At 27.4% G+C, this 27,197-nt stretch overlaps 1 protein-coding gene across 50 annotated transcripts in view; it reads left to right on the top strand.

Moving 5' to 3' along the window:
- The window catches only part of LOC121116051 (uncharacterized), a 222,217-nt gene that overhangs the window by 139,671 nt on the left and 55,349 nt on the right, over window positions 1-27,197 (top strand). For all 50 annotated transcript variants that reach the window (XR_005863752.2, XM_071887962.1, XM_071887954.1 and 47 more), the window contains one exon: window positions 24,425-24,512. Coding sequence is in view for 49 of the 50 variants with exons in the window: in XM_071887962.1 (XP_071744063.1) it covers window positions 24,425-24,512 (88 nt within the window). In the remaining variant the exon portion in view is untranslated. The remainder of the gene's footprint in view (window positions 1-24,424; window positions 24,513-27,197) is intronic.

Genomic DNA, 27,197 nt, shown 5'->3' with positions numbered 1-27,197 from the left:
AAAAAAGGAGGGGGGAAGGGGATTAAATATCATCAAGAACGCTTTAAAATACTATAATTTATATAGCCAAATAATAAATTCTTACTCATTTAATGCACAATGCAACTTTAAAAAAAGTTCCAGGCCGATCGAGGCCATTTGACAGCTAATTTAATGGCCTGTAATATTATGTTGCATTTATCTTTATATATATTTATACCGAGTGGATGTTATTTATCTACTTTTTATATACAATTTCCTCGAGTTTTTGAGTAACTCTAAGATCGTGGAGTTCGTCATAAAACCAGCGGTAACTGTCTTGTTTTTATCTTCAGAAATGGATTGCATGAAATCTGAAACGCTATCAAGGGAGGGATGCCCACGAATTTAATTTCGAATCTTAAAAAAATGGTGGACCTAGTTCTTTGTGAATACATTTCAACTTCTTTTTACGAAATAAATTTCTCATTTCTGTTAAATAATGCAGCTACAGGGTATATTGTTGCCTTAGGTTGAGAATAACTTGTGATTGATTAGTAAATCACATAGGAACAAAACTCATAACTTCATTTAATGATAAGGTTAGGTGTTGAAAATCCAGTCAAATAAATAAAATGTAAAACCGACTCTGTTTTTTTTTAAATTTGAGACTAGTAGAAAAATGATGGGTTTAAGTAAACCAAGTCGATAATTGTTTGAGTTGACACAACACTACTTAACTTACTTAGTGGGACTGGGTAGTATATAACTCATTGTACCTATTTGTATGTTGTATGACCACCAGTACCACGAATGTGTCAACATACACACATATATCTTTATATATCATCATCGTATGTACGTACATTGTAAATACATATATATATTTATACATATGTATAGAGGGGGGACTTTCTTTTTCTTATGATTAGTTTGGTTGTTATAACCCCCTCCTCCTTTCTACACTTTTTTCCTCCCTGTTTCTTCCTCTTCCTCTTCTCCGTCCTGTTCTTTTTCTCTCGTGACTATATACATATCGAAAGATGAGAGAAACTGTTTCCATTTTTTTTTTTTTTTGCAAGGATGGGCAAAGAAGGATCGACTGTTCCTTTTCTTTACATTTATATATTAACTATGTACTACATCTATCAAGGCTACACCTTTTAATATGTATGGACCTTGTCTATGTGTATGTAGCTATTAAGTATTTTATTCTTTTGACACTTATCAGAGAGTTCAAGCCCTCTGAATATACATATATATATATGTATGTACTGTGTACTAGCTATGACTTAATATATGCAAGGTGTAACCAAAAATGAGATGAAGAATTTTTCGTACTTTTTTATATCCGAATATTCATTAGATGATTGAAATAAATATGGTGTAATTCTTGACTTTTTTTTTTCATGAAAAATTACAAAATAACGAGTATTTTGAGTCAGGATAAAAGCTCAAATGCCTGCAGTTATATATATTACTCGTAAATACATAATAAATAAGTATTTTTAGTATGTTTATCAAAATGAAACATTAACATCGATTCATTCAATTAAAATGACACATTTTGTAATTAAGTATGACTTGATAAGACTTACAATTTGTAATTTGTACAATTTTACTTGTTTAAAAATCACAAGTTACAAATCACATATACAAGTTTATATGCAACACTTTTTCGAAAACCTTTTGTATTCCATATTTCATTCTACCTAACATAGTTATAGACAAATGATATCAGACCCACTGTTTTCATGAATAAAAGATTGGGATGCACTTCTAATATTGTATTACATAATAAGGATAAATAAGGAAATGAGTACTATATATTGCTTGTACCCTAAAAATAAGTTGCACATCCGATGGCAAAAAGTTTTATTTCATTTTTTTCTGATTTGCCTAGTACGGCTTAAAGAATTATGACTGATATTCCTAGTCTCTAACTATCTTGATTCCACCTGTTGGAATTTCTTGAGACATACGTATCTTTTGAAAACAAAATATCAATTATGTTCTTTATAACTAATTTTTTTTTTTTTTTATTGAGTAAAAATACAATTTGTAAGTCAACTTTTGAATAAGAAAATAATAAATGGTACATCTTATGTATTATATCATGTACAATTTTAATGATGATTGCAAAAAGCTTAAAAATTAAATTGATCATTCTTATTAAGGGGTTTGTTGAGTAAAAAATACACCCTCGGTTTTGCATTTTTTTCCTTTATGAAAAACAAATTACACAAATTTTCATATTAGTGTTTTCACGATGCAATATTTTTGTAGTATATTTTGGTATCGGTATTTTGATACATTTCTATTATTTATTTTGTTCTGAAAATATTAAAAAAAATGAATAATTCAGATGCACTCCCAGAGGCGACTGCAGGATTTATGTTTTGAGTACAGGGGAAAATTGGAAGAATTTGTTTAATCAAGGGCAATTTTCATGTTGATTGTTTTTTTTTTATGAAGGCCATTTTAATTTTTTGGGAGGGGAGATATAGTTCAAAAATTTGGAGATTACGTCATTGGCAGTTTATTATTTTTTATCGTGTTATGACGCTGTAATTACCGGTTCAAATACCAATTTAGTATATTACTGATTTAAACACATCAGAGTCCCGGTTTCACATTAGTACCGGTATACCGAAGGAGTATATATTAGTTATTATAAAATAGAGTTAGAGTGTATCCATCCTTTCTTTCTTGACAACACATTAATTATTTTTTGTTTTCATTTTATGAAAGAAAATATTGTGAGAAAAATAATTTAATCCAATCTCTATTCCCTTCTCCTTCTTTAATAAAAATATATCTCCTATTTCATGCGTGTAGTTGATTGGAGAAATCAGTTGTGTTTAACATCATTTATATTTATAAATAGTATGGAAGTAATTGTGATGTATATTGTAGATATATATATATAGTAAGCCAGGGTCAAATATTTTCTTGAATAAATAAGTATTCCACCCTTCTTTATTTATCTTCCTTTATGTATGCAAAATGTATTTTTAAGCATTTAATTTTTATTTTGACTTGGATGAAAAACTATTTCTTTTTTCATCGTTGTGTATCATTAATTTAAAAGAAATTCCAATATTATTCTTATTATTGATATTAATGATTTGATTTTCTTCTTATCTCTCAATACTTATATATTTATTATATACAAGTTGTAACTTGTATAAACAGATAGTAAAAGTGGTAAAAAATATGTATATATGAATGACTCTAATCAACAAAATTACTACTCTTTTCCTTTGATTATGATGTTGTGTCCTTATTGCTTTTATAACAAGAAACATGAAAACTGCGGAGATAACACTAAATTTATTTTTAAGTATCCTACAAAATGCTTTTAAAAAGAAAAAAAGTTCCCAACATTTACATTATTTAGTGTTATTATTCCCCTTAAAAGTTCTAAAATATAGTTTTGAATAAATTTTTTTCAGATTCAAAATTTTCGTATTTCTGTATCTTTTTCTATGTCGGAAAAAATGCCTTGCAATTACTCAGAAATGACAAAAAATGTATTCTTTCTTCGAAAGTCTAAAAAAAAATTAATTTTTCATAAAGACAAGACATAAAAATTCTTAATAGAAGAATAACACTTTTAAAGAAATCAATACTTTCAAAGATATTTTGGATTTTTGCTTGAAGAAATAACATGAAAGATAAATATTTTGCTTTAATAATTATTTTTATATTTTTCGAGTTAAAAGCAATCAGAAAACACACCATTCCCAGGGGCTTAATTGTTAACTAGTATTATTTGAAATGAAGAATTTTCTGTAATCATAAAATGGATAGTGTAAAACATAAATGAACATTCTTTGAATGGTTGAATTTTAAATGCTATAATTTTTGACTATTTTGATGAAAATTAATAATTGATATTGATAAGTATTAGGTTGAATATCATATAGTTTAAATGTCCACAGTTATATGCATTACTCTTAAATACATAATAAATGTGTAGATCAATTACAGATTACAGTTTATTCGTTGTATAACTAGTTATTAACAGAAAGAATCGCTCATTTTGATTAACCACTATTAACACATTGATACTGAGAGTTTGATTTTTTCCCAAATTGGAATACCTCCTTCTATTGAAATAATAATTTTTAAACAATAAATGAAACTATACGTAAATTTTTTTTACATAGATTCCCTACGAAAAAATAAGTAATAACAGAAAAAAAGTATTGTATATCCTTAAAAAAAAAAGACTCATGACTGTTGTCCAAACACAATAAAACTTTCTAAAGCCTCCTTTATATCAAAATTATATTTTTTAATAAAAAATGTATATATTATCCCTTTATAATATACCTGATAACATGAAAAAAGAATTTCTAAAAAAATGTAATTAAACTACTTTAAAAATGTCAGGCGCCCCAATTTTGAACTTGCTCTGATGAATATAGCTACAAATATCTATTTTGAAAGTACTTTATGGCTAAAAAATAGAATGATAAAGTATTATTCAGATCATCATGATCAACTTAAGCAAAAATGAATGTTCAATGATATTCAATGCTTAAACAGGTTTAAATTGCAATGTAAAAAAATTTACACTTCGGTCATTATGGATTTGATGATCTCATTTCATTTTGATTCATTAAAATTATTTATTTTGTAGGGTGAAAGAAGGGCTATGAGGCGCACTTTCACTTTTTGGGAAATAACTAAGCTTGTAGAAGTAATATTGAAACATGAATGTTATTTTTGGAGCAAAATTCAAAAAAATATGCGACTTTTGTCACCAATTGTATACCAGAGTATGTACCTAAGTTGATGAATTCGTTTTTAAGTTGACCACTTTTTGAGCCAACACCTTGTCTTTCCGACCTCAAATTATTGTAATTTTATACAACAAAGCAGTCAGTTTATATATTTAATTAGTTTGACAATATTTAAAACTATTCATTTTTGTTTCAATAAAAAAAAAACAAAAAAGATTGAGAAATTGAAAAAAAGGAGCAAACATTTTTAGATAAAAATATCCTTTGATTTTTTTTTTTTTTTTTTTTTGACAATGATCCTTTTATCATTATTTTCATAAAAAGCTCTTTCCAAATTTTATAATTTTGAAATAAATGCATAAGATTTTGGTTGCAAACATTTCTTGGGTAGGATTCCTTCTAGAGGGTCGAAAATAACCACCTATTGAAAATGGAATAACTGTATAAACATTTTTGTTATATGTTGTGGAGAAAACTTCATCTAACTTTTTTTGCAATTTGTACTATCTATTAGCACAAAGTTACAATTTTTACACAACATATATGTGTACAAGCAGAGTTACATATGTTTATATTTGACATTTGTGAACCTTTGTGAACTTTTTATATTTCCGATGATGCAAAAAGTAAAAAACTCTATGAAATATAAATATTGCAAGTATATGTACTTTGTACAAAAATGGCCTGTCAAAATTAACAAGCATATTTTGTTTCTATTTATTTACAATTTCCTTAGAGTTTAAGTTTAAAATATCTTTCAACTTCTTAAATTGTTGTTTTTCCGTTTTATTAAATAAGGAGACAAATAACATTAAAAAAGTAATAATAACTTATAAAAGTTGTGAAATAAATGTGAAAGTTGTAAGATAAAATAATAGTATAATAATTTTTGAAGGAGAAGTTATGAATGACCTTTACCTTGCTCTCTCCTTCTTCTTATTTTTTTTTTTTTCATTTTAACTATAAACTAAATATGTTGCGAGTCTTTAAGACATTGTGCATACTTTGGGCAAAGATAAACAATACTTTTAGTAACAAGAATTTTTTGGGGATCCTTTTAAATACTACCTACGCTCAGTACTGTGTCTGTCCTTATTTAATACTAATGATTGCAGTCCACTTAAGTCCTGTCTACAGTACCGTTACTAGAATTTTTGGAGCATAACGAAACTTTTAAACAAATATTTGAGAATTTGGTTATAATTTTATTGAATAACTTTTTTTTTAGACAAAACATTTATTTTTATATTAAAAATTCGACCAAAAATTGAGAAAACTGAATATTGTTGATTTTAAATTGGAATAAAAAACAAAATAAATTTTGGCAACGAAGTTTTAGTCAGGGGGGATGAAGTATCTCCCTTCCTTCCTCTTGTACTCCTAAAGGCTGTCAATTTAGTCTTGTCTCACTTTTTTGTCCTTAAAAAAGGGAAAAATCGATTCCTTCCGAAGAATTTTAGCTGTTTTTTTCTTATTAGCTAATGTTATTCAGTTGTATTTACGAACTGGGTTGTACCAAAGAAATTAACACCGGTACAATACTACTATGTCTATATATGTTACCATCAAAATTATATTATTCGCTCTGAAACATACAGAGAGCAAATTACAATAGAAGTTAAATAACTCAACTCAAACTTGAAAGGGGAGTGATCAGTTACTTTATCTTTATCTTCAAGATATGAAAACTCTAAAAAACTTTATTTTCATGGATATTTTTTTACTTCTTACGTTTTTGTACTTTCTATGATTAATTTTATAAATTCGGATATTTATACCCTGCTTCATAAAGCTATCAGCTGTAGTCATTTTATAAACTTTTCGTCTATTTTCATGTTCAATAATAGCTGTAGTTCATTACCGAAAAATTTATACGGGCACATACATATAAGTTGAATCCAAAGCAAAATAAAATTTTCAACGTGAGTTCCCCGCCTTCTGATTTGCTTTAATAAGAAAATAAATAATAAATAGTGTGCAACTCAACACAAAATCAAACTAGAAGGATTTTTCTTAAAGTGGAGCGGGAATTAAATACACTGTATTCTTTGATAAATTAAGTATTTTAATAATTTATATCAAAAAGTATTTTTGGTTAACCGTTTGAAGGTACTGCAAATTGCAAATTAAAATAGGAAAAATTCAATGTCGCAATGAAATAATTTATGATTCACATATTTATGTATGTGAAAGGGGCCATATGATCCGAACCAAATTAAGTACATTAAAACAAATCGAATTTATCAAACATAAATGAAATTCTTGGGTATCTTTACTCATCCTACAACATTGTATACAAAAGTCTATAATTTAACAAAATATGTCTATGAAATATTGAACTGTATGTATTTATAAATTAAAAAATACATCAATTTTGTGATTTCTGTTTCGTATTGTTTTCGTTTGAGCTTTCATTTTTTAAAGAAAACTTAGTCGAGTTAAAATCAACATTCAATGGTTTACTTTTACTAAAACCATGCGATCGGAATTTTAGATTTGAGATATCCGACTTCTTCTACAGGTACATATTTATTTTCAAATAATTAATATCTCTTTCATATCAAAATGGTAATTTCAAATGTAAATGGAGATAATTTGTTTGAATATGATCTTTTAGTCTTGATCATGCCTATAACACAACTCTTGGGGGTTCGTTATTAACTCCTCATCCTTAAAAGTTCTCCTTTTTGTTTAATGAAAGGTGCTTTTTTTTATCTCTATGTATTCGATATTCATCCCATGGTTTATTCTGAATTGACATGCTATACATGAGGTATGATTTTTAATCAGCTCTTTCTTTGTCATAGGTATACTTTTAAAGTCAAATGTCTTCCTTGAGTACATTTATTTTCGACTTATACTTACATATGTATGTTATTGCCATGGTATGGTTAATTATGTAGATTGCATGCAGGATATGTCCTTTAATTTCCTTTCATTGAAAAATAAGTTCATTATTTGTACATACGTTTATCGAGAATAGTTTTTGGGGTTTCATGTCAACATGAATAGATACATACATACATATAACGAAGCGTTTCATGAAACCCTTATACCTACATGCATCGTGAATCCATTTGTACTTCATTTGGAGGAAAGAAAGAAAATAGTATGTATGGAGTTTATGACTATATACAAAGAAAACATGTAGGGAAGGATGTGTTCAAACACGTGTAATGTACTTTTTCTTCTTTTAGCAAGGAATTATGTCATTACAATTACATAATACATGTTTTATCAATTTCCAGACAACTGATTTGCCCTTGCATATGTAGTAGAAGTGTGGGGGTAGTTGATAATAAATTCAGTTTGTGGCAGGAGTTGTAGTGACAATGAGATTAAACTCTATAAAGTTCAAAACAATATGTACCTTTTTAGCATACTATATTTAATGATAGATTATCTTAAATATCAATTTTAATGTTGCAAATATTTTGTATCAACTATTGGTAAAGCTCTGAAGCCCATTGATACAGAAGCTATGATAGATAAATTATAATAAGCATGATGTATGTTTTCAATTGATATTTTAACAATTAATTTAACTGATATTTTAGACTTTATAGGCACTTTTAACATGAACGAGTAACAGATTATGAAGTAATATAGAAAAATGCACATCTGCAAAAAGAAAAATATATATACAAATTATTTTGATTAAGCATGTACCAATTTGCTTCTATTTGTGTTCATGAACTATTCCCACAGGACTATTCTTGGACATATGACTGAATATTTAATTGATTGATATTTACACTTAAACTAGCTTTGAGTACTCGTAATTACTTTTTTCAAAAAACGAAATAATGTTGCAGACTATAATGTTTTACTTGAAGTTGAGAAGAGAATTAATTAAAATGAAAAAAAAATATATTCATAGTGTGTAAATTCAGAAAATTATTTATGACTAAAGTAGTGAACGCAATCACTACTCCAAATTGAGTGCAGCTAGTGCAACACTGATGTATGATAATGCCACACAATTTATATAACTTGCAAAATAATTGTTAGGGTATTAACATACCACACTATTCCCCTTACATATGGATAAATGTAACAAATTGCGGAAATCAGTGGGAGTGTATATTTAGAAAAAAAGAGTAAATTATGCTACTCATATTTTAAGAATCAAATGTCATCAGCAGACACGGATAATTATCAGGGATATCTGTCGGCAAATCATATTATTTATTCATGCAAGTTTCACATCTCTATTTATGAGGGATTCCATCATCCTTGAGGAAATATTGATTGCTTGATTAGATTGGATTTTTAGGGATTTGGTGGGTTTTTTTGTTTTTTTTTATGTTATTATGGTTGTTACTTTATGTTTGCTCATTACTCAAGATTATAATTTAGTTTAATTAATGATGGGGGTCTTGTTTTTGTTATTAGTATATTCATTTTTTTATAGTGCAAAAATCTGTATAGACATGATTAATGAAAAATAGTACATATAACATTCTTTTTATGTTCCCTTAAATTACTTCCTTTAGTATAAACAAGCATTAATTATATCATAAAGCATCCTCATCTTTCTTGATTGCGTGAAGAAAAACCAAATGGGTATGTCTGAGCGTGAATAAACCCCAAATGGGTCTGTCTAAGCGTGAAGAAAAATCCATATACTTTTCTTAGTTCATTTGTAACTATTGAATACATTTTTCTATACATATATTATTTACTCATTAAATCTTTGTTATCACTTTTTTGAAAGTATTGGCTTTCACATACAGCCCTATTCCTATATATTTATAAGGGTATAATGCATATGTATCTATGTATGAGAAATGATATTAAATGTTGAGAAGAATGTATCTCTTCTTTCTTTGATATACATATATGTACACATAAATACACAATTGAAATCCTTAGAGAAAGTTGACCATGTACCTAACAGAACTGAATTTTACATTTCCTCATATGTATACTCATAGTGGCTCTTCTTGAGGGAGAAACTATATCCTTGCCTTAGAATAAAAATGGTCTCTCTGGACAGTTCACAATTGTTTAGCAGAGGAAAAAGAATGAATTTTTCCCTATTTAAAATTTATTTTATAACTATTAAATAATATATTGGTAAAAGATAAAACCTTAAAACAAAGTGGCAGGAAAGTGAATGTAAGCTCAAGTAGATTCCTGGTCGTACAGATATATTTTTTATCACATAAGATGGGATGAGCTTTTTATGATATCAAATATTAAATTACTTTATGATTTTCTGACGTATGCAGTCGATGATTCAACTTGTTATTGAATTATATTAATAAAGTGAGTTCATGGAGGCTATATATTTAGATATGGATAACTATTCAAGTATGCTCAAAGCCCCTAGCGGAAAAAAGAGTTTGTACAAATATTGATCACGTAGTCTTCGTAAACTTGGACACAACATATATGAATATATATGTTGTGTAGGAGTTACAGTTTTTTACAAGTTGTAATTTATATAAGTAGATTAACCAAGTTGCAATTTCAACATCTCATGAGGCCTCAGTCATTTCAATAATTAAAAACTATCAATTGAGTATTTATTTTGATACATTAAAATTACATCTATACTGTCTATTTACGAGTAATATATATAAGTATGGGCATTTAAAATGGATAATGTGCAAAAGAGTACAATTGTCAATGAGTAATTTGTCAAAAGTTACTCTATGAATACATATATTCATTCTTTGAAGAGTATTAAATTATGTATTACATTATTTTCATTATGATTATACAGTAAAATCTTAATTTAATTTTTTTTTTTTTTTGATTTGCAAATAGTACAATCTACTTGTATGAGTTACAACTTGTACACAATATATAAATGATTTTTTTTTAGTTTTTGTAAATAAAGAAACTACATAGTACATTTATAAATATAGTAGTATAATCGTATTGTACATACATTATAAAAATATAAAACATGCATATATGTATATAAGTTTTTATGCAAAAACTAAATAGTTATTAATTTAAATATGCAAATTTTTGTAGCCTACAGACAAAAAAAAAGAGTCCATTCTTAAAGAAAGAATAAATATGGGTACAATATATATTTTAGATGTATATTGTACAATATACATACACTACATTTACTTATATATGTAGGTATAACCATCCATCAAAATATGGTTTAAACTGTGGTGCACCCAATAGGGGTTCTTTAGGAGGAAACAGAAAATACTCTGTTTTGCTTTGTTTCACAAATTAATCCCCAACAACATATGTAAAATAGTCATACTGTATCATTTATTCATCATAAGAAAGCAACTCCCACTAGTCCTCAAATTTTTACTCTCGGATTGAGATGATGTTGATTTTATCAGGAGAAATATTTTCTTTTTTGGGAGTATAGAATACAACATTTCAAATACTAACAATAAATATAAATAGTTTAATCAATACACAAAAATCAAACGACACACCTTTAATACATTAGAAAAAAAATGGTCTTGTGTTGTTCCTGATTGTTTTTACCCAAAGAAAATTTGAAAAAACGTGTATAGTTTAATTTTTTTGTTACATTGGTTTAAAGAGAGCAAAATTGTATGGATATAAGCTATAAATAAGTCTGGATAACTTAATAATAAATCTTATATAATTTTGTGTGGTATACTTTTTATTATTATATATGAAGTTGTATGTCTTCACTGTACGACAAGCTATGATTTTATAGAGATGATTAAAAATGAGGAACTTATTGGGGTTCATTTTTCGTTCTTTTTTTTCACTAAAATTATTTAGTTATTCTTTATCTCTTTCTGAATCAGAGAAAATCCCTTGTAGTTACTAACTATATCTGACCCAATTTTCTTTTATTATTCTCTTTCAAACTGGAAAATATCAGAAAATTATGGAGACATGGTAATTTTTAAAAGGACTATGTACTCCACCAAAGTAATTTTTTGGTTTATATAGACCAATTCATACTTTTTGAGATAAAACCAATTAGGGACACGTTGTTTGAATCTAGCAGTAAAACAAAGTTGAAATTTTGCTGCAATGTAGTGCTGTCTGTCTGGATTTTTAGACATTCTAAATGTTTTATGGGATAATTTTTAAATATTGTACGTATAAAGAAGCAAGGTATTTTATTTCTGGTCAGGTCCAGGTTTTTTGGCAATTATTTTATTTACGAATCATACACGATTATTATTTTTTTCTTAACTATGGAAATTATAATTTATGAAAATGATTACAGCATTACTTCAGTTCTAATCATTGATTCATTATTTGAGTAAAAAAGATAATAAACAGAGTGAGAAAGGAATAGTTATGGCGGGGTTTAAAGACTATTCTAACATTTAAAAACTTATGATTTCATCTTTTTAAATAAAAAATATATATTTGTTTTTATTCATACATACATATATACTCATATTATTAAACTACTCAATATATTGGTTGGGTCCTTTTCAACTATTTTATTTTATTAAAAAAAGGTATAAATTAGCAGACAATCTGCTTATACAAGCTTATATAAATAAATGTAGGTAGAGCACTAATCAAATTATATTATTTATTCATGAGGGATGAGGATTTGTTGAGATGATGAAGAAAAGTGCTTACATCATGTATTTATTTTTCGGTTTTTTATTTCTATTTTTGTCAAACTATGTACTACTTATTTGCTTAATCCAAGGTTGTATGGGTATGTGAGAGAAATTTATTGGGTACTTTCTCCTTACTCTCTCTCTCTCTTTCTCTTCATATTTACTTCATTCACATTTTTCTTTCTTCCTTCAAGAAATATTGTAACTATACATATATATTTATGTATACTTATCTCGAGTTATTGTGTTCCTTTTTTAGAAAAATGTCTTTTGAGCTCTATGTAGAGAAGACAAAAAAAAAGCCTTCTTCTTTTCTATTTTTTTCTCTTTTCCCTTATCCATCTGTTCAAAAATAAAAGGGAGCAAATGAGGGGGGAGGGCTCAACAAGTCAGTTTGTTCTTATTTACTTTTATTACAGTTACAGAATCTTCTTTTTTATAACATACATTCCCATTAGTGTTGAGACTCGATTAGAGAAAAAACTTATTTTCGGTTCAGTCTTTACTTATGTTGTCTTGATCCTTGTTTATAATTGTACTTCAGTCCATTTGTTGGAACTTTAAGAAGATCAAATCGATCCCTCATGACGTTATTGATAAAAATATATTTTATTATTATTATTCAAATATATAACAAAATAAATTATACCGCTAAGTAAAAATTTAATATTTTCATATCATATTGCAATAAGATTAAAACAGGGATATTTTTGGCAACATATATTTCATGTTTTTAATATGTATATATCTTATTTGGCTTCATAAACCAAAAAATTTTGAAAGAAAAAATCAAGAAATAAGAACTATAAGGATTGACAGTTCTAAAGACGATAGTACCAGTCAACAGACTACTGGACCGAATAAACAAGGATCAAGACAACATTTGTCTTAAGGGATTTTTTCTAAACTGAACTAAACTACAATGGATCGAATTTGTCAATTGTTGGCCAAAGTTTCCTTCCTTTTTTTTATTGTCATAAAAACATTTTTTTTTCTTTTTCGAAGAAAGATGTCATTTTTTATTTGTGAGACTGATGAAGACTATTACCTTTCAAAAATTATAATGGTCTTTGGAACAACTCACTCGAGAGAAGTTATTCATCTTAAAATCAGGAAAGAAATTTCAAAAATTATTTTAAAATATGATTTAATATTTATCCAATTACAAAAATTTAATCGATAAGGAAACAATTTTTTTTTAAAAGTGTATGAGTTCGAATTCCAGTTGTTCCCAGAGAAGGAAATTTAACCCTCCATTAGTGAATATGCTTTTTTGACGTAGTTAATTAACTTGGGTTATACGTTAACGCAAATATTAAGCTCTCTTTTTTTTCATGATACCCAGTTGACATAAACTCAAAATTAATCTTAATTACATTATATTTGGGCATCTACAAGATGTAATTTGTGATCATTAGAGTTAAAATAATATAATTTCATTTTCGATAAAAACTTTGATGAGATAGAGTTTGATATATGGAATAACACGTATACCTTTAAAAAATAGAAAATAGACAAAAACAAAAGAAGGACTAAAAAGTGAATAAATTAATAAAATTCACGAAACTTTCATAAAAAATTGTAAAATTTGTGAATAATTACAAGAAAATACATTTTTGAAAAAAGTTACATTTATTCTGAAAGATATTTCAGGAGCATACTAAAATTTCCTACATTAAAATCTAGTGCAAAAATATTCAAAGTAATTTAAAAAAATAGCGTACATAAAATCCCAGTTTCCTACGAAGGCTTAAATATGCTGTGTAAATTGATTTAGAAGTATTTTTTGGGTTAGATATGTAGTAACATACTTAATTGGTGAAACTCCATCTGACTAATAAAGGGGAGGGGGCCTATTATAACTACTATGCCTAAACCAGTAAAGTATTTCCACGCACAAACTCAACACTAAGCCCTATATTTATAGTGTATAGGAAATTCATGTTTGTCATTCGTTGACTTATATGAACGAATTTGGATTTGAATATATACATATGTATGTTTAGTAAAAGCTAGGACTTTACGCAAGTTGCAATTTGAACGTCTTATATAAATACAATGACTTCAGCCAATATATCAATGTGCCTAAAATATCAATTAGCAAATATTATCATACAAGTCAAAATTTACAACTTTGATATATTGACCATCTAGTAGAATTTTCATTCTACTAATTAGAGATAGTTAAATATCTGAAAAAAAATGATAAGATCAAATATCGTATATTGCAAGTTTTATCAAATGATAATCGAATAATTGTGAAAAAGTGGAGTCTTTTATTTTTTTCAAAACATTTTTTTAACAAACTTAACTTTTTATGACCTTCCTTTAAGGATATGTTTTATTAATTTTTTTGAAATGATTTTTTTTTTAATTCGATGTTTCGAAAGTATGAAACTCCGTATTAGGGATCAAATATGACATATATTTATGAAATATTAATATTTCATAAATATATGTCATCCGAATCACGATTATACTGTCAATTAATTATTTAGCTAAAATACTTAATTATATTTTGTACAACATCCCAACTTGTGCAAAATATATTTATAATATAGACACGTGTATGTACATGTATATTTTGCTTATTTTTGGCTCACTGAACAGGAGCAAACATTAATCATTCATTCATTAATGGCAATAATAATGAGATGACAATTTTATAATATGTAAAGTCAATGTCAATTTCTTCTTCTTCCTTCTATTCTCTCTCTAATAAATTAAATTAGTAGAGCTTTATATTAATATACAATTAATTAAATATATTTATAAATACTAATAATACCTGTGTTGTGGGCTTCACAGACTAGGTCAAAACATGAACCTTTTCGCTTATACATAACATACATACATCATTTTCAGTACATTTGATGATAAAGATTACGACTTTCCTTTTGTTTTTTTTTTAACTTACTTTTTTCTTTTTCTCATGCTTAATTAAGTATTGTATTAGTTTTGTAGTAAATCATTTCTTATATTATTTCATCAGTCTATACTAGTGTTGTTCGATATATCTTTAGGAAGTAGTTCTGGGCTACTTTTGCTTAAAAATACTACTATACTATATTAACATATGACGCGGTACATGCAGTGCCAGTACATAATTTTAAAAAATGACCCACCAATGACGTAACCCACAAATGTTTGATCTAACTCGCCTAATACGAAAAGATAGTTCTTTATATTTTCTATAAAAATAATCAAAAATGTGATCTCCCTTATACAAAAATCACGCTCCTAAAAGTTACCACATTTTTGTATAATATATTTAGCCAGAAAAGTATAAAAAAACAATGAAATGTCGAAACTAATGTTCGTAAGGAAATGTTATATTGATATTATCACAACACTACTTAGAATACATGGTGTAACTGGGATACTAATGCATTTGAAATGGAACAATACTAATTAGAATAGATACTTAAAATGCAATAAATATATCAAACAACTCTTCCAATTTCTGGGAGAAACCAAAGTTGACTTTTTTATCAAACAAATCTTAATCAAAATCCTAAGCCAGCTTAAAACACTGGAACTGGAGTAGGCAAGGGCCTTTTGTCTTATATAAAGAACGATAATCAAAAAAATGAGTGATGATGGTGTCTATAATATATTACTTCATTTTTATTATACCGGTTCTGGCACCTCTGCCCCTACTTCACCAATAATCCTGAGGACACCCGTAAAAGTGATTGTTCTTTTCAATATTTTTGTTTCATATTTACTAATAAAAGTATTGAGATATTGCCACCAACGATAGTTCGAAAATTTTGATATTGTGACAGCACAGGTCTAGTCTTCATATTCCTGATTTTATTTTTCTGAAAAAAGTGTAAAAGGTGGGGGAAATATTTGTGAAATGACTTTTTATATTCATATTTGATGTGATATAGGTATGACAAATGAGTCTATACACACATATGAGTCACATTGTGTGTTTCTAATAGAAAAGTTAGTCACATGCGTCATTGAGTCATCAACATTTGTATGACTAAATATTTATTTAAATGAATCATGATGAAATAAACTAAGCTTTTTTATTTCATTTTTTAGTACTTTATTTTCCTTATGTATTTGATTGAAATGAGTCATGAAGTTACTAAGTTAAAAATGATTAAATCATTTTTTAAATGTTTTTACAATTTATTTAAAGTTTATACTTAAATCCTCTAATTTGTTTTAAATCTCGTGTGAGCTCACGCTTTTGTATTAATCTTAAGGTAATTGATTTGAAAATTTCTTATTACTTGAGTTACATAAATATGGAGCATAAATTTGTAAACTGTCGATACTCAATTAGTACTAACAAAATTATTTGAGAGATTAAGAATAGTTCGTACCGAGTGTTGCATTCTGATTTTCCGTCTTTTGAATCAGATTTATTCAAGGTTAAAACATTATTATAATTGAAATTATGAAAAATAGATTTCCACTAATGTAACCAACATTAGGATCTATGGTCCCAACTAAACGGAGCACTTGCAGAATTTTTTAATATACTCAGAACTTATGGAGTCCTTGTTGAGAGAAGTCTTGAGGCAGTCCGTCAAGCAATTTTGACACTTTTAGCAGACCTTGGACTTCACGTGCGTCTAGGTTGAAAAGTACAATGTATTTAGATCTAGGCTCTTAGGTAGCCAGAATTCATTTATCCTCAAGCAAGGGTTTCTTAACTTAGCCTATGTTGATATTAAGGGGACTCCCAAGACGATGTTTTAGGCGCTTAATCACAGTGTAGATTTTACTCAAAGAGAATCGAGACAGGTTAGTACTAACTTTCTAAACCAACCCAAGTGTAGGAGATAAAAAATATTGATTCACGTTTCGTGTTGTTCACTGCTCAACCATTTCAGTTTTTAAAATTTGACATGAAACAACTAAATATTAAATGACAAATCCTTAATCTGAAGAGAATTATGCAACATTCAATAAATAGTTAGAACCATTCAAATTTGATTAAATTGGCATAATCTGCCAGTCATATCTAAGTAAGATATTGTCATCAGTCAAGTGTTACTCCCGAGAACAATTTGACCTGAGTTTCAAAGGCACCAAAAACTATCAGGTCAGTTTAACATTGATAATATAACTCTATTTGGATTTTTCTTTATATATTCGATTTATTTCCCTTTCAAACCTTTCTCAACAATATAACTATGGTTGCAACTTATGTTGACAAAAAGTTAAGCTCCAGCAAAGAAAGAAAAATAAATATAAACAGTTGCGAGTATAAGTATATATCAGTAATATTTATTGTCCATAACAAGTAGGTCATAGAATAAAACAGAAGAATTAGATAGCAAGTGAGCATGCTCACTCACCTCAATAAAAGGCACAGCCCTTAATATAATTCAATTTTGAAATAACCAATGTTTGTATATTTTTCAATTATTTACATGATTCCAATCTTTTTCATTCCACAAATAACACTGTGCTTAGATTATTTTAACTATCCCATATAGTTTCAATCCGTCATTCTCTAGAATAATATTTTTATTTTTATTCTAAAATCTGTATTGAATTTATTACAAGTCAGATTTTTTACGTTATCTCTTTTTCTTCTTCATTAAAGGAGATAAAATGATAATAGTGTTGTGTTTTGGTCTTGAAATCCTAGACTATTATATATATATATATATATTTTAAACCAAACTAATTTGATTAAAGTTTTCAGTCTAAACATGTCTAGTATTTGCTTTTTTATCTAGATTGGTGTATGTATAGAAATTTAATGAAATGTCCTCTTTTCTTTTTTTAGAAAAATAATAAATTATTCCGGAAAAGGAATTTCATAGTTTTGTTCCTTATTGAGCAAGAAGAGATTTTGGTCCACTTTTCCAAATTTAGACTGCTGTTTGGGACGAAATATTGTTCCAGACATTCTTAGAAAAAAATCTTAACGCTAAAGCGTTCAGTTTTGGAAAGAGTATGAATATTTATAAATACGCAGGATTCTCAATTTTTACATTCGCCTTGTGACTAAGGCATTTTCATTAGAGATTGTTCGATTTCAAAATATATTCCCATCTAATATTTTAACCGTATTCCTGAAAGCATTGGTTTTGTCAAAATTGGTTTTTTCGTTTTGCATCTTGTTTAAGCCTTTGATTGAAAAGGCTGATTTGTGAAAGATAAATTTGTTTGGATAAAAAATATTAGTATTATATAGAACGGATTTATCAATTTGATCCTAGCTTAATAATGTTAACAAAATTATCTTTTAAAAAAAGAGCTCGTTTTTAATGTAAAACAAACCTAACAAACTTTGGTAATTCATAAATATAACCTTGTATTTTTTTATCACATGTAAATACCAAGGTTTCCTAACTTTGTGTGGTACTTTTTTAAGAACTATATATGACATTAAAAATTCAATCATTCATTATCTAAGTGTGTACTCTATTAATTAAACATTCCCTGGCTACCAAAATTGAACAACAATTTTTTTCTCACTCCCTTCTTTTTTCTGATAGCATTATATGGAATATGGGAGCAAACTCCGAAATTTTCAAAAGTTCCAATACGATATGATGCAGAATATTTTCACTAATATATTGGTTTTCTGATTTTTATCCGATATATGAGTCCCTGTTTAATTTACCCTTACACCACACATTTTATTTTCCATTAATTTCTTAAGCATAGCAAGTTATGTATTTCTTTCTTTTCTCAAAGTTTGAATTGAGGAAGTATTTAGGAATAGTATCATTACACTAATGACGTCATTTAGTATGACTAAAAATCTTACGCATAACTTATTTTAAAATTCATACAGTTTAATTGTTCAAAAACGACTTTAGACTTGCCCAATCAGTTGTATTTGCAATGATGAGGGATAAGAAGTTAATCTCGTACAATTTCATTAATGTGATTTGTAGATATCTTGCATATTTCAAACCCTATATCAAATTGAGTAATGGCGTTCCCAGTATCGGGTTTAAACTAATATACATACAATAATATTGTTCTAAATGCGTCAGTACCGGTACACCGAACGACAAAAATACAAACATATCATATGTATATTGTATACTCAGGTATACACATATATATAAATAAATAAATATTATAACTCACAAACAAATTAACTCATTTTTTGCAAAACTATATGTTGATATGATCTACGTTTTTATACATACTCCATGTTAAATCACGTAATATTGAGTTATAACAATGTAATTTGATTGTATTTTTGAAGGCTAAAGTTCTTGCAGTTAATTTATGAAAACTTAATAATGGTCAGTGTAAATTCCACATAATTTGTTTTATAATAAGACTTTATAACAGTATTTTCATATTTTTTTATTGTATTCAAAAATTGTAAAAAACTCTTCTTAAAAAAATGGAATAGTTAATTCTTGAGAATTTGTTTTTATACCAATTTTTTTGGAGATTCATAATTATAGGTGTCATGTATGTAATATACATCAAATATATTTGAAATATTCTTCAAAAGTAGTACAATAATCTAATTATTAAAGATGGAAAAAAGGTACGGGTTCCATCATACTAAAACCATGTAATTTGGCAAGATGAAATAATACATATTGATCGACTTTTTTTAAACTTTTTCATTTTCTCGGAGGATACATATATTTTGCTACATGAAAATGAGTGAATATTGACCTAAATTTTATACAGCCTCAAGGTAAATATCACGAAATACACATTTAATGGAGCAATGCTTAAATATTTCGATTCATAAAAATGTACCTAAATAGGTTAAACAGATGCGGTTTTGAGATAAAGCAACAAAAAGAAATCATCTTATTACTTCTGTTAAATTGAATCAAAATATATTACTTATCCTTTCTCTCAGAGTTACGATATTTGTAACTCTATTGTTGCAGAGTGGGTATATTTCGCTCCTTTTTTGAATTAGCTGTACTTGATCTTTTCCATGAATAACGTTATTTTTTTGCATTTATGTTGTTGTTTTTTTGTTACAACAACTCGTAACTATGAAAAAAAGTGTTCAATCAGAAATTACAAAGATGAAGTCAAAAGCCTGCACTAAATATTTCAAAAGTGATCCTAGGAGGTGGGAAAATAAAATTATTAAAGCACATCAATTTAACTTAAATCTGTAGAGCATAGTAGTTATTTACACAAGGCTCATGGTCAAAGTTAAGCCAGTCCACCACTACTTTGAAGTATCCAATTAAAACATTATTAATAAACAAGGATTATTTACATATTAACTTCCATTTCAATATGAACCTGTTTGAATACAATAATAAAACATTTTATTTTGTACACTCAAGTCAATTTGTAGTGTGTCAATATCAAAATAATCTTGAAGAAAAACCACAAAAGTTTGAAAATTTAATTTTTTTATTTCATATATCAAAAAAATCCAATGTTTCATAGACATATTTAAGTCTATTAGAGGCTTTTTTTTCAAAGTTGATGGATGAGTTTAGATTTAAACAATTTTCCCTAAAATTTGAAATCTTTATTAATTTTAAAGGTCTTATATTGGCCATGATATGTCCTCTTTTAACCATAAAGTACATTATTCTTCCATACCTTATTGTTAACATGAATTTTGGCTAGTTTAAGTGCAATTTGCAGCACACCAAAAAGGACTAATGACAATCATTTGTAGATTGAAATGCACGATAATCTGTCGAGCAATAGAGATGGCATCCATACTGACGGGCCGCAGATTATATTTTGTATAGACAAGAGCATATTGGTTATTTATGTTAAAGATGGAGTGATAATTTTCAAAAACATTTTTCTTTTTGTTGAAGTGAATTAATTATCTGTCAATATGTAGTTATGTAAGTTTGTAGGTTTAAAAAATAATAATATTTGGATTTCTAACTAAAGTAGTCAAAAGGTAATAACTTAATCATCTTTTGTTGCTCAACTTCAAACAGGAACAAAAGTGTAACAAGTACAAAATTACTGTTTCTAAATAATCCAAATACATATCATTCATATAGGTTGATATTTGCACATATGTTGTTCCATTTTGTTCATATTTAATAAAAGTAGGATATTAATATCACCTTAACATATAATTTTAAACTTTACACGTATCATCTGGGTTCAGGATATGATCAATATTTTAAACACAGTTTTGTCAATTACCATTATATATATTTTTTCCTTGGTCCAGAGTTAGAGCGGTTTATTGTCCTCAAAGTAACAGCAACATAACTACCCTCTAAAACAAACAAATACTAAAAATGACCAACATACAGATGTTTAAAATAACCTAAATAAAATATTCACATATCTAAAACTAGTTTATCATTAAAAATAGACCATTCATAATCAATAAAACTTCCATCCAGAGCTTATGATGTCTTTTCAATTGATAATAGTCTCTAAACTCTAGACACAAAGTTCAATGTAATCATATTAGCTCTCATTAAGTCTGACGATAAGTAGATATCCCCCTCATCAACAACTCCTAAATATTCTCTCATTCTTATTCATCCATTCTGTGAATAAGGACACTTTATGAATAAATGAATAGCATCCTCCTCTTCCTCCTCACACAGTCTACAAAATACTTGAACCGTTCTTTTTCACCCATTTATTTGTAGGCAGTGAATTGGAAATGAGCCTATAATTTACCCACCATGTGTATTGGGAAATCAGAGGGCATTGAATACTTTTTTTAATGACCTTGGCACATTTGTTGATAACCCATCTCTTCCTTAGTTTTTCTAGTTGGAGATATGTAGTTCTTGATCCTCTCCTTTGAAACACTGCTTATTTATGGGAAAATTGCATTCACAGGTCCTTCAGGATAAACCAATACATTTATCAAAGTGAGCCCATCACTTTGTAACTCCTTTAATTTTATATCCCCCGCCACGCTAAATCCTCTTTGGGCCAGTTTCATTTGACCGTGTTCTCCAAAGATCTGCAGTACTCTTGGGTTTCGAACTAGAGATTCCGCTCCTTTCATACGCCATAAAACATTATCAAGTAACTTCAAACAAGCAGCACCTATACCACTCCAAAAGCTTCCCATAATTTTAAATAATTTAATAAGGTCGGCATGACAATATTCAGAATAGTCATGAAGATCATAACCATATATTATTTTCATATCCACTTTTATGGTGCTTGCCCATGTACTTTGGCTCCCGTTCAATATTCTAAACCATCTGAAATTACTCATAATCCAGCGTGTCAATTACCATTATAGGTTTCATCACTTTTTTCTGCTATTTTAAACTATAAACAAACAAATTTATGTTGTATGTGTTGATTGGTCTGAGACTATTAATTTTTCTTTATTGGACTGAAATAATTCGTTCCTTAAAAGAAGCTCGGACCGGTCAAATAGAAATATTCGGTAGAGATGAGCCAATTTAAAATTCAGACAGAGACCAATTTTATTTATGAAATGTTGACAATGTCATGTGTGCTTCAGAATTATGAATTGATACAATGATCCCATATGAAATTTAAAGTTTTTCATTTATGTCCCACTTTTATAACTTGCAAGAACATTCTTTCGTGGAGAGAGATAAAAATTGATCTACAATTTGAAAATGATTGAATTTCCTTTTATGTAGTGGGTTCGGTCCAATTGGTCTGCAAAATAATCATTTAAAACCGAACCGGAACTCGGATTAGGTCTCATCACTAATATATATTTAAATGTAGTTAATTTGAAAGGAGAAGCGAGTTGCTATAAAAAGCTTTATCAATATTTGCAACATTAGGTGTGAAAAAATATATTTATTTTAATGAGATGCTATCATTCTTAATATTGTATGAATAGTACTCTCAATTTAAAAAAAAAACAATCTATAGTCATAAAAATGTAGTCTTAAAGGTTTTACATTTCTAAATAGGCAGGAATTGTTTAACTACCTTTCCTTTTCATATATACATGTAATTAAAGGTGAATCAGCAACTAATTTATTTTTTATGATATGCAAAAGATGAACCACATTTTAAAAACATACTTTATATAATTGGTTTCAATCTAATTCTATAAATTACATAATAATAATTATTATTATTGGTAAGGAAGGTGTTTGTATGCTATAATAAATAAAAAGACTTAACAGATTGTTTTTAATTTGATATACCATGGACATAGAATCGATAATTTAATCATTAATTTTTCCAATTTATCGATAAGGAAATATCTATATATTATGTAAGTAAATATATATATAGATATATATCTCTTTCTTTTGCAAATGTCCATCCCTAGCTACTACATGTTATAGTTTTATATCATCCTTGTAATATAATCTTATATATCACCTGTTTGTGAAGAAGAGGAAGAATTAAAGAAATGAGAAATGTTTTTATTTATATACCTATAATATAACTTTTTGTGAAAATTATAAAAAAGAAAGCATTTTATCCTGAGAATGATTAAATTCTTTTTTACAATCCTTTTTATAAGTAAATAAATACATAGATGTTGTTCTCATCCCCCACCCTCTTTATTAAACCCCTCAATATGTTAAACCTTCTCCTTGTAATCTCTAAGTAAATAATAATTAAATAACTAACCTCTCAGTGAATCCCGAATCTAAAATGAATGAGGGTATATTGATAGATTTCCATGAATTATTATAAATCGTCATACAAAATAGGGCCACCCCATATATATTGTTAGGGTATCATCATCACGATAAACATCTATGCAATAGCTATACCGAAGCCACATTTTGGAGATATGTGATTTTTTTTTTTTTTGGTTTTAGTTGTTCAATAAAAGGCTAAACAATTATTTAATTACGATTAATCTGCTTGTGACTCACTGTTAGATGGGAGCACTAGACCAAGTATTCAGGTCATTTGATGAATATTTCTGTATTTTTTTAAATTTCTAAAAATTTCGCAGAGTTTTAAAAGATCAGAATGAAATTTTTCCAATATCGTGCAGCCCTAATACTTCCAAACCACCTCCATTTAATTATAAGTACAGCTGATAAATAAAATGAAAGTTCCGTAGAGTGCATTTAACTTTTTAATTTTAAGTTACCTTGAAAACTTGCTAATTAAGTGTGTTTTATTGTTGTTGTCTTGCTTCTATTCTCTTTTTTTTGTAGACATCATTATATTTCACGCACGTTTCTAACATTTCTAAAAATCAAATTGACTTTTATTTTTATGTATTTTTTCAATTGATGGATTTTATGTTCATTTATATATATTTATTTTTTATTTCAGAGTAAGGCTTCAAATTCTTCACCACTTCTTTTACGTAAAGAAATGTCTCGAATCCCTTCTGCGGCCTTATTGTCTGGAGCTACTCTAGGTGAGCGAAACCCCCTGATTTGATTGTTTTAATGAAATGAAATGTCTTTCAAAAACCAAAACAAAAGCACAAAAAGCTTTTTTATATAAATGTTTCAATTCATTTAAAATCCAATAACTTATTGAATTAAACGAGTAGATAATTATGTTCCTTGTATTTTTTTATCATTACATAAAAAATAACAAGCCTGTCAAAAAAATAATATTTTGAAATAGTTAGTCTCAAATGATGTTTTTTTTTTTTTGTCTTTTAAATACAATTACTAATTGTTGAAAGCAACCACCATATATACAGTGGTTTTAAGAACAAAAATGAATAAAATAGTTTGCTAAATTCTTGTGGGGAAATTGTTTTCTGTGGGGTGCTGTTTACAAATATATTAACACGAACCATACATTTCAAAGTCATATTGCGTGTGTACATACGAATTTATAACACACAAAATAGTGTTGGGGTTCAGTCTGGAAATTATAATCTGAGACTACTCTAGTTTTAAAAAATTTGGTCCAACTTTGTTTTGGATAGGTCATGTACCAAAATTCGGCTTACAAAAAATAATCCGTTCTTATTTGATTCCATTAAAATAGAGAATAAATGCTATAAGTGACCTATTTTAGCAAATAAAATTTCGGTCTACGTTTAATTTTTGTCTCTACAATTTAAAAATCCAAGGTTTAAGGTTTCAAATCGTGATCTGGATTAAACTATCAGACTTAAAAAACCACTTAAGACCGAAGGGGGGATTATGATCTCAGACCGAAACTCATACACTTACACAATACATAGTAAATATGTAATATTTATCCTTTCTACATTTTTTCCTCACTATCACTCTAATAATAATTCTTAAATCAGGTAATTTATCTTACTCTACGTAATGTTGAGTATAATTTGTAGCTGTACTATTTATTTTTATTTTTCATTAAAAAAGTAATTATAAATGGGTTATGTATCCATTTTCTAAAAATTTGTAGAGTTCTTCTATGTATGTATATTATTTTCGTAATTAATACCTCAAATTACGTAATTCACACCTGAAAATGTGTTTCTCTGTACACACAAAAGATATATTTAAATATGTAATATATAACTGTGAAAAGTGTCGAAATCCTCATGTGCATACATTAAAAAAAATTAATGTTCTCGTAGAGCTATATTATCCAATTGCAAACTCGGATCTCAATTGGGAAAGGAAAAATTTGAAAAAAACATATGGTAGCTAGGCTTTTGTATTTTTCTTGTTTCCAGCTGTTTATTATAATGCTCATTGAACTGATAATTTTATTAATTTAAATATTAATGACTGAGTATGAAATGACAAAAAGGGTCATACAAATTATTATTTTTGTATTAATTTATAAAAATTAAGTAGATGGGACTATATGAGTTCATAATACTTATAGTCAACTTCTTTAAATCATACAAGAGTTAACTCATGAAAACAGCTGAAATGATATTACATTGGAATATTTTAATCCCTTTATTCTAAAAATTCGAAAAAATTTACGGAGTTACATCAGAAACATAAAAAGTTAAACTGTTTTTTGTGACAACTGCCGATTTTTTTACTTTTTTTCTCCTAATCAGTGTTCTGAACGTTGATTTATTGAGTTCTAATAGCTATTGTTAAGCTGTAAACAATTTTAAACAATTATTGAACAATAGCTCCATGTTTGGGGAAAACTGTCTTATTAAAAATAGATTTTGTGACTCGTTTTTTTTTTTTTTTTTTTTTTTTTTTTTTTCAAAGAGGAAGTTGCAAAATACAACAACGACATGAGTAACGAGGATTTTGACAAATTTTGCAAATACACATATCATTTAGATCTGGAGCAAAAGTATATCCGGAGCAAAATTACTGCTTTCAGATATTGTTACTTATAAGTCAACAACATATGTAGTTTTTTTATAGTTTTTAACCTATCACAGTAGAATCATTGTTATTTGTGTTAAAAAATATCACAAACAAGTATTTTGCTGAACTATATTTCTGTCCATTAGGAAATACAATCAGAGGAAAATTAGTTTTTATCATTTTCATTTTGATTATACATAATATATATCAAATAATAACATTATTAGATATATATTTGATGACACCATTACTACTGTTAGTTACATATATATATATATATATATATATATATATGTCAATTGAAAGAGTGTGCAGTAGTGACCCATATATTAAAGATATTTAAAAAAACTGCATTAATTGATTTTATAAATAGACAAATCCATTCGTTCTTTAAGGTAGAACTTAACTGAAAATTAACTTATTAATTTAACAAGTGTTATTGACTGTTTACATATGTTTATTTGTTATATAGTTACATTAAAACTCTTTGAGTATTTACACAATGTCTGTAATTGTTTTGACTGATTCCTTCTCTCTTGTTAGATACATAAAAAAAGGTATATTTTATATTGTCTATTGAATAGTTAAAAGTGAACCCTGGCTTATTTATTGTTTTACACCATACGTATCATATTTGATAAATGAGTTTTTGAGACGTCTGGTCGATTATTTGGACTTTGTTTTTTGCTCAAAAATTTTATGTTTGCAATAGCAAATATCTAATCAATGTAAAGAAAAAAATATCAAATTCTTATTTATAATCTTCCAGTTTTGCAAATGTTATGGAGAAAGTGATAAACTATGTGTTTTTGAAAAAATATAAATCTAAT

Source organism: Lepeophtheirus salmonis, chromosome 4 (assembly GCF_016086655.4).
Source record: "Lepeophtheirus salmonis chromosome 4, UVic_Lsal_1.4, whole genome shotgun sequence".
Lineage (NCBI taxonomy): Eukaryota > Metazoa > Arthropoda > Copepoda > Siphonostomatoida > Caligidae > Lepeophtheirus > Lepeophtheirus salmonis.
The sequence above is the reverse complement of the archived record's forward strand: the minus strand, read 5'-3'. Positions and strand labels throughout refer to the sequence as shown.